At 37.1% G+C, this 18,440-nt stretch overlaps 1 protein-coding gene across 1 annotated transcript in view; it reads left to right on the plus strand.

Moving 5' to 3' along the window:
• The window catches only part of VPS8 (VPS8 subunit of CORVET complex), a 262,424-nt gene that overhangs the window by 60,674 nt on the left and 183,310 nt on the right, over window positions 1-18,440 (plus strand). The window contains exons 13-22 of the mRNA XM_063602631.1: window positions 1,242-1,395; window positions 1,499-1,558; window positions 3,097-3,204; window positions 7,370-7,450; window positions 10,259-10,429; window positions 14,242-14,316; window positions 15,391-15,426; window positions 16,314-16,404; window positions 16,850-16,896; window positions 18,090-18,179. Of these exons, the coding sequence (XP_063458701.1) occupies window positions 1,242-1,395; window positions 1,499-1,558; window positions 3,097-3,204; window positions 7,370-7,450; window positions 10,259-10,429; window positions 14,242-14,316; window positions 15,391-15,426; window positions 16,314-16,404; window positions 16,850-16,896; window positions 18,090-18,179 (913 nt within the window). The remainder of the gene's footprint in view (window positions 1-1,241; window positions 1,396-1,498; window positions 1,559-3,096; window positions 3,205-7,369; window positions 7,451-10,258; window positions 10,430-14,241; window positions 14,317-15,390; window positions 15,427-16,313; window positions 16,405-16,849; window positions 16,897-18,089; window positions 18,180-18,440) is intronic.

Consider the following 18,440-nt stretch of genomic DNA (forward strand, 5'->3'; position numbering starts at 1 on the left):
TTTTAATGATTTGAAATTGAACATGAAGAGGACTAGAAAGCCCCTGTAATTGAGAGTAGATTATGACTGTGTATTACAATTACCTGGGAAGGCTTATATTAATAGAACAAACAGAGTTCTGGGCCTGGTCCTTCCGAGTTTTATCTCAGTAGGTCTGAGTTGAGATTCTAGACTCCTACTCCCCAGAAGATTCTTATGTGCTGTCAAGCTTGGGACCACTCTTCTGGAATAGCTCACTAATTTTGGTTTAGGCTCAAGGCCTGGTTGATTTTAGTCATAATGGGCAGGTGTAAACAGGTTTTTAATTATCTTAGAATTGCCATGTTTGCTCTTTAAGAGCAAAGACTGTCTAGATACGTCAAAGAACATTTAGGAAGCAGAGTTTTTTAAAAAGTAGAACATAATATTCATTGTGTATTATGTTTCCATAAGTTCTTCAAGGTTAACAACTATCTTTGTTTCTTGTGTTTCTCATAGCTTCTAACAATGCTAAGCACAAAGTAATTTCTGAAAAAAACATACTTCTTATTCAGTTAATGTTTATTGAGCATCTCCTATGTGTAGGTATTTATCTAGATCCCAGAGTTATAGCTGTGAACCAAGCAAAGTTTCTGCTCTAAGAGAACTTACATTCTAGCTGCAGTAAGGGTAAGGAAACAGCAAACCAGCACATAAATGAAATCACCTCAGATGGATGTAAGTGCTGTGAAGAAAACAAGACGGGATTGCACTAGGGTTGTACTTGAGGATAATTCTGGAATGCCTTTCTCAGAAGGGGCAACATCTGGAAAAATAACTGAATGGTGAGCCAGTCAACAAATGCACAGATCTGAGGAAAATATTCCAGGCAGAGACCATTCAGACACAAAGACTTTGAGGTGGCCACAAACTTGGCGTGCTAGAGCAATGGAAGAAAGCAGGTGTGGCTGGAGTGTGACTTTGTCAGGAACACAATAATGGGAGAGGAGTGAAGGGAGAGCCAGATCATATCCTTTTAAGACATGGGAAAGAGTTTGGATTTTATTTTTTATGTACAGTAGCAAGCCAGTGGACTGTTTTTGGCAGAAAAATAAATGAATCTGACTTGTATAATAAAAAGACCATGCTGCTGTCCTGTGGAGCTTGGATTGTTGGGGGTTAAGGAGGTAGGAGGTAGGAGGCTATGAAAGTAGTCCAGGTAGAGATAGTAGTGCCTTGGATCATTGCTAAATTGATTCTGAATTTTCTAATTACATTTTCAGGAGAGTGATGGGAGTGAGAACCTGTGAATCTAGATGTCTGTTCAGTGGTTCCAAGGGTGAAGTCTGCTGTATTGAGCCTCTGCATTCTAAGCCTGAGTTGAAAGATCATCCCATCACACAGTTTTCATTATTGGCCATGGCATCTCTGACAAAAGTAAGTGTATTTAGAAGTTAAAACTCAGAACTTTTAGAAGCTTTGAATACCAAATATTTGAAAATTCCAAGGTCAATATTGAAAACATATTTTTCTCTTAAAGATACTGGTCATTGGATTGAAACCATCCTTGAAAGTATGGATGACTTTTCCCTATGGCCGGGTGAGTACGTCCCTCCATCTTATTTGCCAAAGGAAGGACCATGTCAGGAGGTTGAGAGAGATGACTTGCAAGGGGTGAATTCTATGAGATTGTCAGAAAACTAGACAGGATGAAAGTCAGTGCTCCAGAGATCGTTGGCTGGACTTGCCTTAAGGTGATCAAAGCATCATAAGCTGATGACCAGCACAGTGTCCTAGGGATCATGAGATCTTCTACTTTTCCACCTTTATCACTTTAAGCTTTTCTCTCATAGACAGCATACAGTTGGCTTTTGTTCTTAACCTTAACTTGACAGTCCCTGTGTATTGCTGTCCTGGTACTCTGTGGTCACACCTAACTTCATGCATGGAATTTCCTAGCTTCATTCATTGCCCTTCTGAGTGCAATAAAATTCCCTTATCAGACTTAAAGTTGAAGGATAAGTTGATTTATTGAGTCCAAGCCCTGATTTTCAGTGTTTGAAAGATACTTGTTTTTACATGGCTGCTGTGCTGAGACAGGCTTATACTCACTGCCTGCAGCTTTGGCACTGAACTATGGATAGAGTAGACCCCACTGTAATATGCGCCATAGATTGCTATTACATGTGCTTTCCCTGGCTTCTGCCTCTGATAATTTACTTTGGAGGATGATACTTCCTAGCATGTGTTATTTATATCCCAGTTTTCCCTTTTTTTTCTTCTTGATTGTTTTCAGAGTTGTAATCTTCCAATGTATATATGGGGAGAGGTGTTGATAGGATGGGATGGAGAATGGTGGTACAGAACTCTGGCTGGTGCAGAAAGCATTCCCTATGGTGAAGGAACTCACTTTTGTTTTCTTGTTGGTACCCTGTGTGTCTCTGGGCCCTAGGGGAAGCAGGTCTATCCTTTCAGATGGCAAAACTGGCTTAGATGGCCATTAACATTTGTTAGATTAGCTTCATTGGCGAATTGAGATTTTTTTCATGGTGTTATGTGTTTGCTTCTTTTTGTATGTTTTTATTGTTTTTTTTTCAACATTTTATTATAAACATTTTCAAACAAAATTGAATTTTACATTGAATACTTGTATAGCTACCATTTAAATTCTGTAATTAACATTTACTGCCCTTTATTACATATCTGTCCATCGACCCATCCCTCTGTCCACTTATCAAATTATATTTTTTATGTATTTCAAAGGAAATTTCAGAAACCAGTATTCTTTCCCCTAAATATTTAGCATGCATATTATTAGCTAGAGTTTAATACTTCTTTAGGTTTTTCCTTTGGTGTAGAATATACATACAAAGAAATGCACAGATCTTGAGTGTACATTTGCTGAACTTTGACAAATGCTTAACACTTTTGTAACTCAAATGCCTATCAAGATGTAGAACATTACCATCAACCCAGAAAGTTCCCTCATGATACCTCCCAGTTAGTTCTTGCTTTACTGAGAAATTGGGGAAAGTTTTTATCAAGGAACACTAGTCAGATGCTGTTTTTAACCATAGTTTTCTCTTTGTCCCCTTGTTTATTAACTGTGATGATTTTTTTTCCCATCTCCCTACTTAGATGGATCCTTCCAGTGTGCCACTGCTGGCCTGGCACTTTGTAGCAGTACAAAATTATGTGAATCCCATGCTTGCCTTCTGCAGAGGAGATGTTGTTCATTTTCTATTGGTAAGTCCTAATATGACCATTAGAAAGCCTCTTACAATTTTTTTTATTTATCAGCAATTAATAATGTGTCAAAGAAATTTGTGTTACTATCCTAAGTCTTTGGAGAGAGAGTGACCTATTTAATTTTTATCTAAGGCTTTAATGATTAGCATCGGAAAATGGTGATCACTCTCAGCTACATAACTTCTCATGGTTTATTTCTCAGCTTCATTTCTTTGACTGACAAATAATTAATGGTATATGTAAATGTATAAAGATATGAATGTGAATATGTGTTAATGTATGTGCAACTACATATGTGTGTATTAATGACAGCAAGTATCATTGAGCACCTATTATGTCCTCTACACTGTGATGGGCACAAGCAGCAAAGGAAAGAAGGAAGTATACAACATAATTTCATCTTTCACACAGCTTATAATCTTGTTTGAAAAGCAAAATCAGTGTGTTCATTATTACTACAGAAAATGGTTTAAGGATTGAACTATGTGATGAAAATCAAGCTGATATAAATTCAGAGTACAAAGTGATTAGTATGGACTAGAGAGAGTATTAATGGCTTTATGAAGGATATACTGCAACTACTGCAGGAAGGGTAGGTATGCATACTGGGGGAAGTGAGATGAACTGAAGTCACAGAGGCAAGAATGTGCCTTTGTATTAATAATCTCTTGCGTTTCCTAGCTCAGTGAAGCAAGTTCACCACTGACCACCTAGTTTCTCCAGCCAGAAACTTACGAGTTACTTTTCAGTTACCTTTCTCTCTTCATATGTGCTCTATCACCAAGTCCTATTGACTCTACCTCCAAAAACCTCTTGAATTTCTCCTTTTTTGTCTCCCCCATTGCTGTTTCCTTAGTCTAAATCGTGTACATGTCTAGCCTGGATTCTGCCATAGCTTCCTAGCTAGTCTCTGGCCTCAGTGCCTTTTACATATACTGTTGCCTCTGCCAGGAAAGTTCTGTGCTATCTTCTGTTGTCTCTGAGCTCATGATTAACATGACCTTCCCTGGCCTCTGAACTAAGTTAGTTACATGCATCTTTTGATAACATTCAGCACTTAAAAAAAAACAAAAGAGGGACGAGGTCTTGCGGGTCTCCAACCAAGGCCCAGGCTGACTCTCGAACTCCTGGCCTCAAGCGTTCCTCCCACCTCAGCCTCCCAAATATTGGGATTACAAGTGTGAGCCATTGTGCTTGGCCACATTCAGCACTTTTTAAATTACTTGTCTAATATTTTTCTTCCCCACTAGACGGAAAGCTCCATAACTCTAGAGACCATCTTTACTGTTATATTTCCAGCCACTAGGACAGTGCTTGTATATTGTAAATATTCAATAAATGTTTATAGAATTAATGACAAAGAGAAACTTGTGGTGGAAAATATAATTGAATAGATGGGGTGGATTGAGAGTAGGGGTTGGCAAACTATGGCCCGTGCGCCAAATCTGGCCAGCCGTCTGTTTTTATAAATAAAGTTTTATTAGAACATCCCCAATACAACATTTGAGAGTCCTACCTTTACTTTCAACTCAACACATTGAAATAGTCCTTAATCATTTTCTCCCTAAACAGTGTCTCTTCAAATATTTCTTGATTCTAAAATGTAAAGTCAGAAATGGGATGTTTCATTCATGTCCTTCAGTCTCTAGATCCAATATGATGAGAAGGCTTGTTTTTCCTTGAAAATATCATCCCTTAACTCTCACTGCAACCAACCCTCTTTGTCTAAACACCTTACATGTGCTTTATTATGAGAGAAAAACCTTTAATGTTTCTCCTCCCTTCTGTATGTATTCTTTTTGCTACTTCAAGACTGATCTTCCTAAAATGTCACTTTAATCCCATCTTTATGACTTTAATTACTTAGGAACCTGTGATGACTCCATTACCAGTCTAGGCCAATCATTATTAATCTAGATCAGGGGTTAGCAAGCTTTTTGTGTAAAGGGCCACAAAGTAAATATTTTAGTATCTGTGGACCATATATTCTCGGGAAACTGAGAGAGAGTAGGTGACTGCCCTTGGTCACACGGGTATAATAGTGGAACTTAGATATATGGCTCTAGATCCCATATTCATTTTACCAAAGGATCCTTTCTTAAGGGAGAAGTGATTTAGTGAAGTGAAGAGGGGTCCACATGAAGGGCCCACATTAAGTGGTCTCAGATTTTTGTTAAGATATCAGGTGAGGTCACCACTGTAAGTGATGGGATCAGAAGGTGACTTAAAGGGAAAGACATCTATAATACTACTATGGGGAGTGTGCAAGAAAGCCCAGGTTGAATTGAATGCCATGAATTTCAGGTGGTCAGGTGTATCTTGGGCTTTATATTTCTTCAGTGTTCTGTTACCTTGGAGCAGAAGGGGAGGAAGCAAATTATAAGGATGACTGAGGATATAGAGTGTGTACGTATATACATGAATAAAAGATTGACACTCACGGTCCTTTTGGGAAATTTTGGGCTGCTAGAGTTACACAAGGGAACTTCAAAAAGTTTGTGGAAAAATGGAATTAAAAAATAAAAATAAATTTTATTTCTCAACATCAGCTTCATCTTGTTCAAGATACTTTTTAAAGTGATGATACCAGCCATATTGTCCATCCCTAAAGAACTGAAGGTCTTGGGAATTTAATCATGCCAATGCAGTCTTTTTCACATTAGTAACTAAAGAAAAATGGGTGCCTTTTATAGACTTTTTCTAGATTAGGAGACGAAAGTCACAAGGAGCCAAATCAGTACTGTATGGTGGATTGAATTGCTCTCAAAATTGGCCTTGTGTGATGAGAGCAATGAGCAGGAACATGGTTGTGGTGGAGGACTCTCTGGTGAAGCTTTCCTGGGCATTTGTCTGCCAAAGCTTTGGCTAACTTTCTCAAAACACACTCATAATAAGTAGATATTATTGTTCTTTGTCCCTCCAGAAACTCAACAAGCAAAATGCCTTGAGCATCCCAAAAAACTGTTGCCATGACCTTTGCTCTTGCCTGGTCTGCATTTGCTTTGACTAGACCACGTCTGCCTCTTCATAGCCTTTGCTTTGCTTGTGCTTTTTCTTCAGGATCACACTGATAAAACCATGTTTTATCTCCTGTTACAGTTTTTCAAAGAAATGTTTCAGGATGTTGATTCCACATGTTTAAAATTCCCATTAAAAGCTTTGCTCTTGTCTGCAGCTGACCTGGACACAACTGTTTTGGCAGCCATCAAGTAGAAACTTTGCTCAACTTTAATTTTTCAGTCAGAATAGTGCAAACTAAACCAGTTGAAATGTCTATGGTGTTGGCTGTTGTTTCTGCTGTTAATCGTTGATCTCTTTCAATTAGGGCATGAGCAAGATGAATATTTTTCCTCACTAATTGATGGGTATGGTCTACAGCTGCAGGCTTCACCTTCAACATCATCTCCTTCCTTCTTAAGAGGAGTTACCCATTTGTAAACTGCTGATTTCTCTGGGGGCATTGTTCCCATAAACTTTTATTAAGCATCAGTGATTTTACATTCTTCCACCGAAGCTTCACCATAAATTTGATGTTTGTTCTTGCTTAAATTTTAGCAGAATTTATGTTGCTCTTTGGGGCTCTTTTCAAACTGATGTCTTATCCTTTTTAATGCCTCAAACTAGATCCTTTTCAGACATGTTATAACAAGTTAGTATGAGTTTATTTTGGTGCAGACAATCTTTGAGATCCATGCATAGTTTTTTCATAGTATACATTTTCCATGAACTTTTTGAGTCCTCTCATAATAATATCATAGTTCAGAAAAGTCTGGTTTACGTCACTGCAGCATCTCTTTTTCTTTAATGGACTTTTGACTTCCTCACACCATGTCACCATTCCTTTTTGTACTTTAATTATAGTCATTGATGTGATAAAGTTAGGTTGTTCTGAATTATAACAGAGTGAAAACTATGTCACAGCATTTGTCAATACTGACAACTAGACCACCCCCAGATATGCCCTGCATTTTGGTGTAAATAATGGAACAAATAATTTTTTTTCTATTTTCATAATCATTTGTGTAATTATCAGTATTTTTGGCTTATCTACAGTGAATGGGATAATGGGTAAATGTGATACTCTAGGTGGAGTATAATTAAATATCTTAAAAAGTCCCTCAAACAGTAGCTGGTTTTTAGGTTGTTTTTATTTCATCATCAGGTAAAGAGAGATGAATCTGGAGCAATACATGTTACTAAGCAAAAGCATCTTCACCTATACTATGACCTCATCAACTTTACTGTGAGTATTATTCAAATTAAATATCCCCATTTAGTTCATGTAATTGTTCTGAATCTATGATATATTAAAGCTACCAGGATTTCTGCCAAGAATTATTACCTTTAAGATCATATGAAATATGGACAGTCCGGCACCGAGGCTCGTGCCTGTAGTCCCAGCTACTTGGGAGGCCGAGGTGGGATAGCTTAAGCCCAGGAGTTCGAGGCTGTAGTGCTCAGTGATCGCTCCTGTGACTAGTCACTGCACTTCAGCCTGGGCAACATAGTGAGACCCTGTCTCTTAAAAAAAAAAAAGTATATGTGTGTATATATATACATATATATATATATATGTATATATATACACACACACATACACACATACACACACACACACACACACACACACACACACACACAGAGAGAGAGAGAGAGGGAGTCCTGGTTATATTGAATAAACTCTGAATGTGGTGTGATGCCACAAATTATTGCCTTTTAGTCTATGTCCTGCTGAATACAGGCAGGATTAGAAATTTAATGTCTTGTTTAGCTCAAAGGGGAGTTTGGCTTCAGAAGAATTTAGGTGAGTTTTTTGAGAATCATTGCCTTGCTTTCTCTGTAAAACATTTTTTGTATTTTTGAGCTTTGTCTTCATTGATTCAGCAGCTTGTGCAACCTCTTTTTTTCTTGTGGCTAAAAACTTTGCAGAGCTTTCTTTCTACCATGTATCTCAATCCTGAGTGACTTCTTGGTTTTTTTTTTTTTTTGAGATGGAGTCTTGCTCTGTAGCCCAGGCTGGAGTGCAGTGGTGCGATCTCGGCTCACTGCAAGCTCCGCCTCCCAGGTTCAAGCAATTCTCCTGCCTCAACCTCCCGAGTAGCTGGGACTACAGGTGCCCCCCCATCACGCCCGGCTAATTTTTTGTATTTTTAGTAGAGACAGGATTTCACCGTGTTAGCCAGGATGGTCTCAATCTCCTGACCTCGTGATCTGCCCGCCTCAGCCTCCCAAAGTGCTGGGATTACAGGCATGAGCCACCGCACCTGGCCAACTTCTTGGTTTAAAAAGAGATTTCTTTTTGTATCAAATTTTATTTTTTCTCTCTCAAATGGTTCGTTAATTTTGAGAACAATGTAATTATAATATTTCTGGGTTCCCATCATTAATACATTTTAGCACATCAGTGTCTGGTGTCCAGTAACATTCTGTAGATGCATGAATATAGGCAACCCTAAATATAAGGCAATGCCTCATTTTTCTAATAAAAAGAATGAAAAAGGGCTTTTTCCTCAACTTGATAACTTGTAATTTTTTAGGATATAGATGAAGTAGATCCTTTCTTTACATGATTTATTGATTTAGTTGTACATTACATTTTTAACTCGCAGACAGTTGTTTAGAAATAATTCTTTCTTCCATACACATTTTGTGAAATAGTTTTGTTCAGACTCTTAGAAGACATCAGTGTTGTCATCACCAGAACTGTCTTGTTGAATCATGTCATACAGTTTTTCAGAATTTATCATCATAACTTCTGTTTAAGATGTTTGAGATACAGTACTTTAAAAATCTGCAGAAGTGTATGTGACCATTAACTGCATTGTTTTGTAAATTACCCTTAAAAGGCTTATTTACAACAACGTCAACACTTGCAACGCTGCGGGTCTAATCTCAGGAATAATTACTAAACTTATTGAGGTTCATTTTTTTCTGCCATTCTCTTGTTTTCTTTTAACCAGGTGACCTCTGAGAGTACCTAAGAACTAGCACTGATTAAGGTTGTATAAGGCTAAATAATGTGATTTTTCCTAGAAAATACTTTTTCTAAATAAAATAATTAAGAGAGCACCTTATAAGAGCTTTCTGTAAAAGATTTGCATATCAAACTCCCTGTTTTCTGAAAGAGATTTTTTAGAGGAGGAGAGGGGAACAAACTCTTCCCTTAGACTGGCTAACATACAGTAATAGAGTGTATTTTTTAGCATTTTCAACTGGTTATCTTTAATTGGACATTATGCAAATAATATCTGATGACATGGAATAGAACATACAAATACACCAGCATGAATACCAGAGACATAAAGGGCAGGGGACGCACTTTGTTCTGGCGACTTCTGAATTCTGATTGAGCAGATTTTAAGATTTATTTCTTGGGAAAGGATTGGGATTGCCAAAAAAAAATTTGAAAATAAGAAATCTGATTTTATACATAACCCAAGAAATTTGTTAAAATGGCATCCTTCAGAAGATTTTTAAAGTTATTATTGTTAATACTTTTAACATTATAATAGTACTTATTAAAGAAAATTTGGGAGATACAGAGAAATAGAACAAAGGACTCTCATAATTTTAAGAGAGATTTTGAAGGAAGTAGATTGTTAAAATAGCTTCTATTTTAAAATATGTATTGTTTCAGTGCTAACAATTGTCCTTTGACCAGCTAGGTTTATGGGCTTTACTTTGTTCTTTTGTTTCAGCAATATCATAAAAACTAGAAACACAGAGTTTGTCATGATAATGAAGTCATTTGTGCCAATTGCTTTAAAAAATCTTTTATAAAAAACGATATGCTCTAATCCACCTACAGCTTTTAGTCTTCTTTTACACTATGAAAGTGTCATTTTAACATTTTCAAAAGTCAGTAATATATTGTACCTACTGTTCTCTGGCCTGTCACTGAGTAGTTCTTGCTTTGATTGTGCTGTCATGTAAATTGTTAAATGGATCAAGTCCTCAGTGTAATTTAATCGAGCAGCCAAGCTTTCTTCTTGACCGAAATGATGATGCGGGTGTGGTCTCACTTTTGTTTTGTTGTGTGCTTGAATTACAGTGGATAAATTCACGCACGGTTGTGCTCTTAGACAGCGTAGAGAAGTTGCATGTGATTGATCGGCAAACACAAGAGGAATTGGAGACAGTGGAGATCTCAGAAGTTCAGCTGGTCTACAATAGCAGCCATTTCAAATCACTAGCCACTGGAGGAAATGTTAGCCAGGCACTGGTAAGGATAATCACTTATCTTGCTATCCTAGAAAATACTTTGATAAACTTGGTATTTTGTTGTAGTTGTTTTAGAAATAGGAACTCTGGGGAGTTACCTTTTTCTGTCTTGAGGTGTTTCTTTAAAAGCCACTAGGTGGAAGTGGGTGTGGATGTGCTTATAAGTGTTTGAGAATACAAGCTAAAACAATCATTTTTCTTCCCTTCTGTTCAGAAATGTGACTTATTTTACTTAATAACAAAGAGTTTTAATTTTTATACTAAAATAATGACGTATAATGGAAAATTTGTGAGAAAAATTGTAAAAATCAAAATATTTTTAGAAAGCTTAATTTGGCAGTAATAAGCCTGATAGATTTAAGGGATAAATAACTACAGACAGGTACTCTATGAGGCTTTGGAAATATTTGGGTGATAATGGTAAAGGCTTGAACAGGTATGGTAGCTGTGGGTATTAAAAAACAAAGATGGCTTTGAGAGAAAGAAGATATTCTAGAAATAGGTGATAGATGAGATGCAGGAGCCTAGAGAGAAGGAGGACGCAACAAAGTTATGGCCTTAGCATTAATTTTATTGTATCATTAAGCAACTACAGTAATGGCCTTAAGCAATTTCCACAGATAGTTTTATAGTTCAGTCACCTTGAATTGTGATCTCATGTTCCTAAACCACAAATCTTTAAGTAGGAAATTTAGACCATTGTGCGACTTCCTTGGATAATTTTTTGAAAAAAATAGTAATGATGGTCATATTTAATGAGTGACTACAGCATGATGTGTAGGCTTTGCTCAAATCTCCTTCATATTATAACTTCAGAGCATAAAATATATATGAAAGAGTCTTCCAGCCTCCCACTTTAAAAACCAAGAAAAGTCAGAATAAGAAATGATAGTGTAATATAATTCACTAAGTGATAATAATGATTACTGTTCCATACTTTATTTTCTTGTGTTTGAATGGTATTAAAAATACTAGTGGACTTTGAACTTGTACTTTTAGCCAAGAGAGAGTTATGGGGAATCAGATTTACTCTCCTGCTTGAAATAACCCAGGAAGAGGAAGGAGAAGGAGAAGGGAGGGGGAGGGGAAGGGGGAAGGAAGAAGAAGAAGAAAAGTAAACAGCAGTTCTTAAGACACTGGACATCTGTAGTGATGGACAGCAATCTCTCACCAAATGGGGAACAAATGCTGTGAACTCTGTGATTGTCCTAGCTTCCAGCCTTGAGAGAGCATCTGGGCTGTGGAGGAACCCAAATGGAGCCTGGAAGACTCCATGATTTGAGAAGACAGAGCCAAGTTGCAAGAAGACAAAATTGGGTTGAGTTTGCAAGAGAGAGTACTGGAGAAAAGAGCACTATGAAAGAGTCCCTCTTGAGTGTTCCTCAGACTCCTAATCAGCAAATGCATAGGAGGAAATTGCCCAAGGACCAGGAAAGAGCCATTTGAAAGGTTTAGAGGGAACCGTATCTAGTGCTCACACAGGGCTGAAAACAGTGCTTGTTACACCAGCTGGAATGGAAAGCTTCATGATTCACAGGGCATTGGGTAGAGTACTTAGAGGCATCTTGCCTCATTAGGACTAGAATAAATGGCGCACTGGTCCCAGCTAACACATCTTAAAAGTAAGACCAGAAAGGATCAAACTGTTTCCAAATCACTTATCTCCTAGAAGAAAACACAAGAATATTAATAGGAATACAGAAAGATCCAGAAACCAACAAGGTAAAATTCACAATGTCTCCCATCCAATTAGAGATTACTAGGTACGCAAAGAAGAAAAACAACCTATAACAAGGAGAAAAATAAAAACTAAATCACACCTGACATAAATGTTAGAATTAGCAGACAAAGACATAGTAGTTATTATGACTATACTCTTTAGTTAAAAAAGTTAAGTAGAGACATGGAAGATATTTGAAAAGATGCACATCAGACTTCTAGAGATGAAAACTATAGTGCTTATAGATGAAAAAATGCGCTAGATGGGATTAATGGCAGATTAGGCAATACAGAAAAAACGATTCATGAATTTGAAGATACAACAATAGAAATTATACAAAATGAAACGCAGGAAAATAATTTTAAGAAATAGTATTAGTGAACTGTGAGACCACATCAGATAGCCTAATGTACATGTAGTTAAAATCTCTAAAGGAGAGAAGAAATTGGAAAAAATAATGGTCAAAAACTTTTCTAAAACTGTAGACACACACATTTAAGAAGCTCAGTGAACCCAAGCACAACTAAAATAAACTGTATACGAATTGATCAAAATTAATGATCAGTAGAAAAATTTTAAAGCAACCAGTGGGGAAAAAAAGACACATTAAATGCAGAGGAGCAATAATTATGAGAACACATTTCTCATCAGACAGTCAGCAGTGATCTGTAAAGATTTAGAAGTGGACAGTGAGCACTTAAAGAGCTGCTCAACATCATTAGGTATTAGGGAAATGCAAATCAAAATCATAATGAGATACTACTTCACACCCACTGGGAAGGCTATCATAAAAAAAAGAATAACAAGTGTTGGCAAGGATGTGGCGATATTGGAAGCCTCATACATTGATGGTGGGAAACTAAAATGGCGCAAATGCTGTGGAAGATAGTTTGGCACTTAATTAAAAGGTAAACATTGAGGCCAGGTGTGGTGGCTCTTGCCTGTAATCCCAGCACTTTGGGAGGCCGAGGCGGGAGGATCACCTGAGGTCAGGAGTTCGAGACCAGCCTGGCCAACGTAGTGAAACCCTGTCTCTACTAAAAATACAAAAATTAGCTAGACTTGGTGCTAGGCACCTGTAATCCCAGCTACTCGGGAGGTGGAGGCAGGAGAATCGCTTGAACCCAGGAGGCAGAGGTTGCAGTGAGCCGAGATGGTGCCACTGGACTCCAGCCTGGGGGACAGAGTGAGACTCCATCTTAAAAAAAAAAAAAAGTTAAACATTGAATTACCAATCTGACTCAGAAGTTCTACTCCTAGGTGTGTTTCCAAAAGAGTTGAAAACACACGCTTATATAAAAACTTGTATATGAACACACATAGCAGTATTATTCTTAATAACCGAAGAGTGAAAACAATCTACATATTCACTAACTGGTAAAGGGATGTACAAAATGTGGCATAGCCATTTAATAGAATACTGTTCTACAGTAAAAAGTATGACGGCTGATACTTGGCTACAACATGGATGAATCTTAAACATACTAAGTAAAAGAAGACATGCAATAAGAGCACATTTTGTTTAATTCTATTCATATAAAATGTCCGGAAAAGGCAAATGTAATTTATAGAGACAGATGTACATTAGTGGTTACCTGGGTTTGGAGGTGGGAATGGGAGTGACTACAGGTGGGTACAAGGAAGGATCTTTGCAGAGTGATGATAATGTTCTCAAAATGGATTTTGATAATGGCTGAACAACTGTACATTTACTAAAAAATCATTGAATTCTGTGCCTAATGAGTGAATTTTATGGTGTGTGTTATATCTCAATACTGTTGTTTAACAAAAGCAATTGACTGTTTAAAACAAAAATAATGTGTTGTGAACTTTATGATCTATAGAAGCAATATATATAACAAAAATAGTATGTAGCGCTGGGATGTAGGAGATGAAAGTACATCATTGCAAGGTTCTTACAGTATATGCCAAATATTATTTAAATGTAGACTGAGATAAGTTACACATTGTAAACTATAATCACTAAAAAAGACGTGTAACTAATAAGTCATTAATAGTGACGAAATGTTAAAAAATATATTAAATACAAAGGAATTTTTTTTACCTTTTTTGTATGTATGTTTTTTTTCCAGGCTTTGGTTGGAGAGAAGGCTTGTTACCAATCCATCAGTAGCTATGGTGGTCAGATCTTTTATTTGGGGACAAAAGTAAGCTCTTTTACTCTGTGAGTTGGTATTTGTATGTATCAGGGTAGTTGAGGCTGAAGGAGATTGCTGGTAAAGAGGGCAGTATATTGCAAAGTGAATATTGGTCAGCAATTATCCTAAACCCTTTGTGGTTAGGTAGGCATGATTTTTAGTTAATTATTTTTTTCCTCTACTTTTAGACATATTCTTTACTTTTGTTTAGGTGCTGGCTAATAGGATGCTTATTTTCTTGATTCAGAGATGTGCTTTTGTAAGCTTCCTTCATGTTTATGTTTTTATGACCAGGCAGCTACCTAATCATGGATATTTGTCATGTACTTAAGATGGCTGTTAGCTTAGATCAGCTTAGGATGCTGATTAAAATGTATTGAGGTATTTGACTTAGAATAGAATTGTTGGAATAGGAACTTTTTGTACCTCAATTTATCTCAGTTTGTTCCTGTGCTTTTTAAAAAACATGGAGAAACATTTCTTCATTATTAAAATTTAACCAAAATATTGCCAAGTCAGTAGAGGGAAATGAGCTTGGGCTTTCCTTGCTTCTTGTCCATGGAATTAACTCCTTCTTGGACTGTAGACCTTTAAATAGACTTACTCTTTAATGTGAGTTCTAGGCCAGATGCGTTGCCTCACACCTGTAATCCCAGCACTTTGGAAGGTCTTGGCGGGCAGATCACATGAGGCTAAGAGTTCAAGACCAGCCTGGCCAACATGGCAAAACCCTGTCTCTAGTAAAAATACAAAAATTAGCCAGTTGTGGTGGCAGGTGCCTGTAATCTCAGCTACTCGAGAAGCTGAGGAATGAGAATCATTTGAACCCCGGAGGTGGAGGTTGCAGTAAGCCAAGATCCCGCTGCTGTACTCCAGCCTGGGCAACAGAGCGAGACTCTGTCTCAAAAAAAAAGAAAAGCGTTCTTGAAGACCCATTAGTAAATTCTAAGATATACTTCTAACTGTAGTATGAAATGTTTTACTTAAAGGGATATCAAATGAGATGTGGGACTAGGACAAATGTATCTCCCAAAGAAGTCTGTTAAGGGTGATCATTTTAATTTCCATCTCTTTACTTTCCAGTCTGTTTATGTGATGATGCTGAGGAGCTGGAGAGAGGTGAGTTCCAAGTAATTTCACATGTCAGAGTTACTGAATTGGTAGCTTCTTAACATTTCTGTTTTGACTTTTCAGAAGAAGATTATTTGGTAAGCTTCTTAATTTCAGAAGTGTACAAGAAAACCATTATAGCTGTTTGGTACTTGATTTGCTAGAACTGACAGTATAAGTTAGAATTAGGTTTGTCTACATATATTAGAAAATTCAAAATAATAGTGGCTTAAATAAGATTTCTCTGTCATGTAAAAGCAACCTGGAGCTAGGTGGTCCGCAGCTCTTGTAGGAATTCCGTAAGCTTAAGCGTGCTGTCCTGTTCCACCATGTTTGTCTTTGAATTCTGGTCTCAGGGCCATTTTATAATTCAGTATGGTTGCTAGAGCTCCAGCTGTTACCACATTTTAGGAAGGAAGAAAGAAAAATAAAGGCTGTCTCCTACCTCTTAAGATGACATCCCAGAAATACCAGACAACACTTCCACTTATCGTTAGCCAGAGCTCAGTCACATTGTTCCCAGTGGCTACAAGGTAGTCTTAGAAATATCCTTCAGCTGGTATATTGCTGTCTCAAATAAGCTTGGGGTTTGTTACTACCAAGGAGGAGGAAATCAATGTTGTGATAAACAACTAGCCATTTCTGCTACAATGACATTCCAGCTATTTCCCCTTTTCATATTTAGGCCCTGTGGCTCCCTATACTAGCGTATACAGTCATTATACTATCTAGTGCTTGAAGATATTATTTTTCTTTGAAACAAGATATTCACATAATTATTAAAATAATTTTAGCCACTAAGCAGCAACTTCTGGAAGGATTTTAGGTGGAATAGGAATTCTGACTGGTGACTGGTCAGACAAAGGGGTCTGGTTTCTCTCATTTTTCCGTTTTAGAGAGTGGATCATCTCCTGAAACAAGATTGTCTTACAGAAGCGTTGGCTCTTGCGTGGTCTTTCCATGAAGGAAAAGCAAAAGCAGTAGTGGGTGAGTAGACAGAATTCCAGTGTAGTAGACGTTGGTTCTCCTGGAGTAGAGGGAATGGTTAGTACTAACCACTCATAGGACACTTTTAGCTGAGTGTTGAAGTGTTTATAAACAGGATGCTATTAAACCTTATAGACTTTCAGTTAAGAAGGTTAATGTGACAAATAATGTGACAAATAGAGGGTATAGAAATTAAAATGTCGCTTTTAAAATTATTTTGTAAGGAAATTACTATTAGAATGAAAGAGAAGTACATTGATATGCTATATGGTCCAGTAGATTTGAGGTGTTCCTATTATGGCGTATTATCCAACATTTTGATAGCTAAGAATTGTTACAATTATACCTGTTGTTTCACATCTTATAAATATGAAACCAGACATAGTTTCACTCCTGAAGATGTGGACTAACTTTTGTTTTTTTGTTGGATTTTCCTTCTCTGCAGGATTATCAGGGGATGCCAGTAAGCGAAAGGCTATTGTTGCAGATCGGGTGAGTATTTTAAGAGGGTCTTTACTAGAATACAGTGCAGATTTGCTTTTGTCATTTGCCAGTATCTTTGGGCATGAGTAGATAAATGGCTACAATCTAGAAGAGAGTGTATTAAAAAACACACACACACACAGACACACACTTGGGGTCAGGGGTTCAAGACTAGCATGGGCAACATAGCAAGACCCCGTCTCTAAAAAAAAATAGAAAGATTAGCCAGGTATGGTGGTGTGCACCTGTAGTCCTAGCTACTTGGGAGGCGAGGCTAGAGGATCACTTGAGCCTAGGAGTTTGAGGCTACAGTGAGCTATGATTGCGGCACTGCACTCCAGCCTGGGCAACAGAGTGAGACCTGTATCTAAAAAAACAGTCAGGTTATAATTCCCTGTGTCATCTTGAATACTTTTAAAGTTCCTTCTTAATCAGCTTTTCTTTTTTCCCTTGCTCACTCTTTTATGAAGATTATAAAGTACATAGCCAAAAGACAGCAGGAAGGAGGAGGAAGAAAACCTGGGAATCTGGATTATTTCTGAACCAAGTAGTAGCCCACAGAAAATTGACATTTGTTAGTTTTTATAAACTTACTAGTAATTATGAGAACTAGTGTATGTGCAAATGTTTGTGTTGCCCAGAACTAGCAGAGAGGATTAATGTTTTAATGTTATTATTAATTAGCATCAATATAATTGATGCTAATATTTAATATTGACCTTCTGTTCCTACTCTAGACTGGGCTGAATTAATTGACTATAGGATTCCCTCCCTTTTGTTGTGTAAATGCATTGGTAAAAATTATATTCCAAATTAGTATAAACATTTATAGAAAACCTGGATAGAAATTGGTTACTCCTTAGACTCCGAATGATTTGCTCATCTGTGCTCTTTAGGGAAACACCTACAGCAGAGGATTACTGAAGAACTTGAATGTTTCATTTCCTGAGCAGTATAGATGCCACTGAGGTCTAGAACATGGAGATATTTCTTAAGAAAGATTAGCAAATTAGTACTAGCCCTGAGACTGGAAGAAATGAGGCTAGAGTTTTAAAAAGTTGGTAAATAAAGCCACTAAAATTTTCAATTAAATTTTAATATAATAACAAATTCTAATTCTGTATTATTTAGGAGAGCCACATACATATTGAAAAACTTTAGAGATATATTTTAATGTCTATGCCAGGCTATTTTCCTTACAGATGGTAGAAATCCTATTCCATTATGCAGATCGAGCTCTGAAAAAGTGCCCAGACCAAGGAAAAATCCAAGTGATGGAGCAGCATTTTCAGGTACACATTGCATGTGCTTCCAGTAGACGATGCTCTGAATAGGTCTAATACTCCTCTTTTATGTTACTTGAGAATGTGACTTTCATTTTTGGTGAAACATTTTTTTAGTATTCAAAACTTTATTTCAGGGCTTGTAGAACATTCTAAATGATTATATTTTTAAGTAATGGGTATAAATGAGTAAAACGTTGTGGAGTGTTACTTAGTGCTTAGCTGCTTAGTGGCGTGTGGAAGGAAAGGATATACGTGTGAAGATCCTTT

The sequence above is a fragment of the Pan paniscus genome, chromosome 2 (assembly GCF_029289425.2).
Source record: "Pan paniscus chromosome 2, NHGRI_mPanPan1-v2.0_pri, whole genome shotgun sequence".
Taxonomy (NCBI): Eukaryota; Metazoa; Chordata; class Mammalia; order Primates; family Hominidae; genus Pan; species Pan paniscus.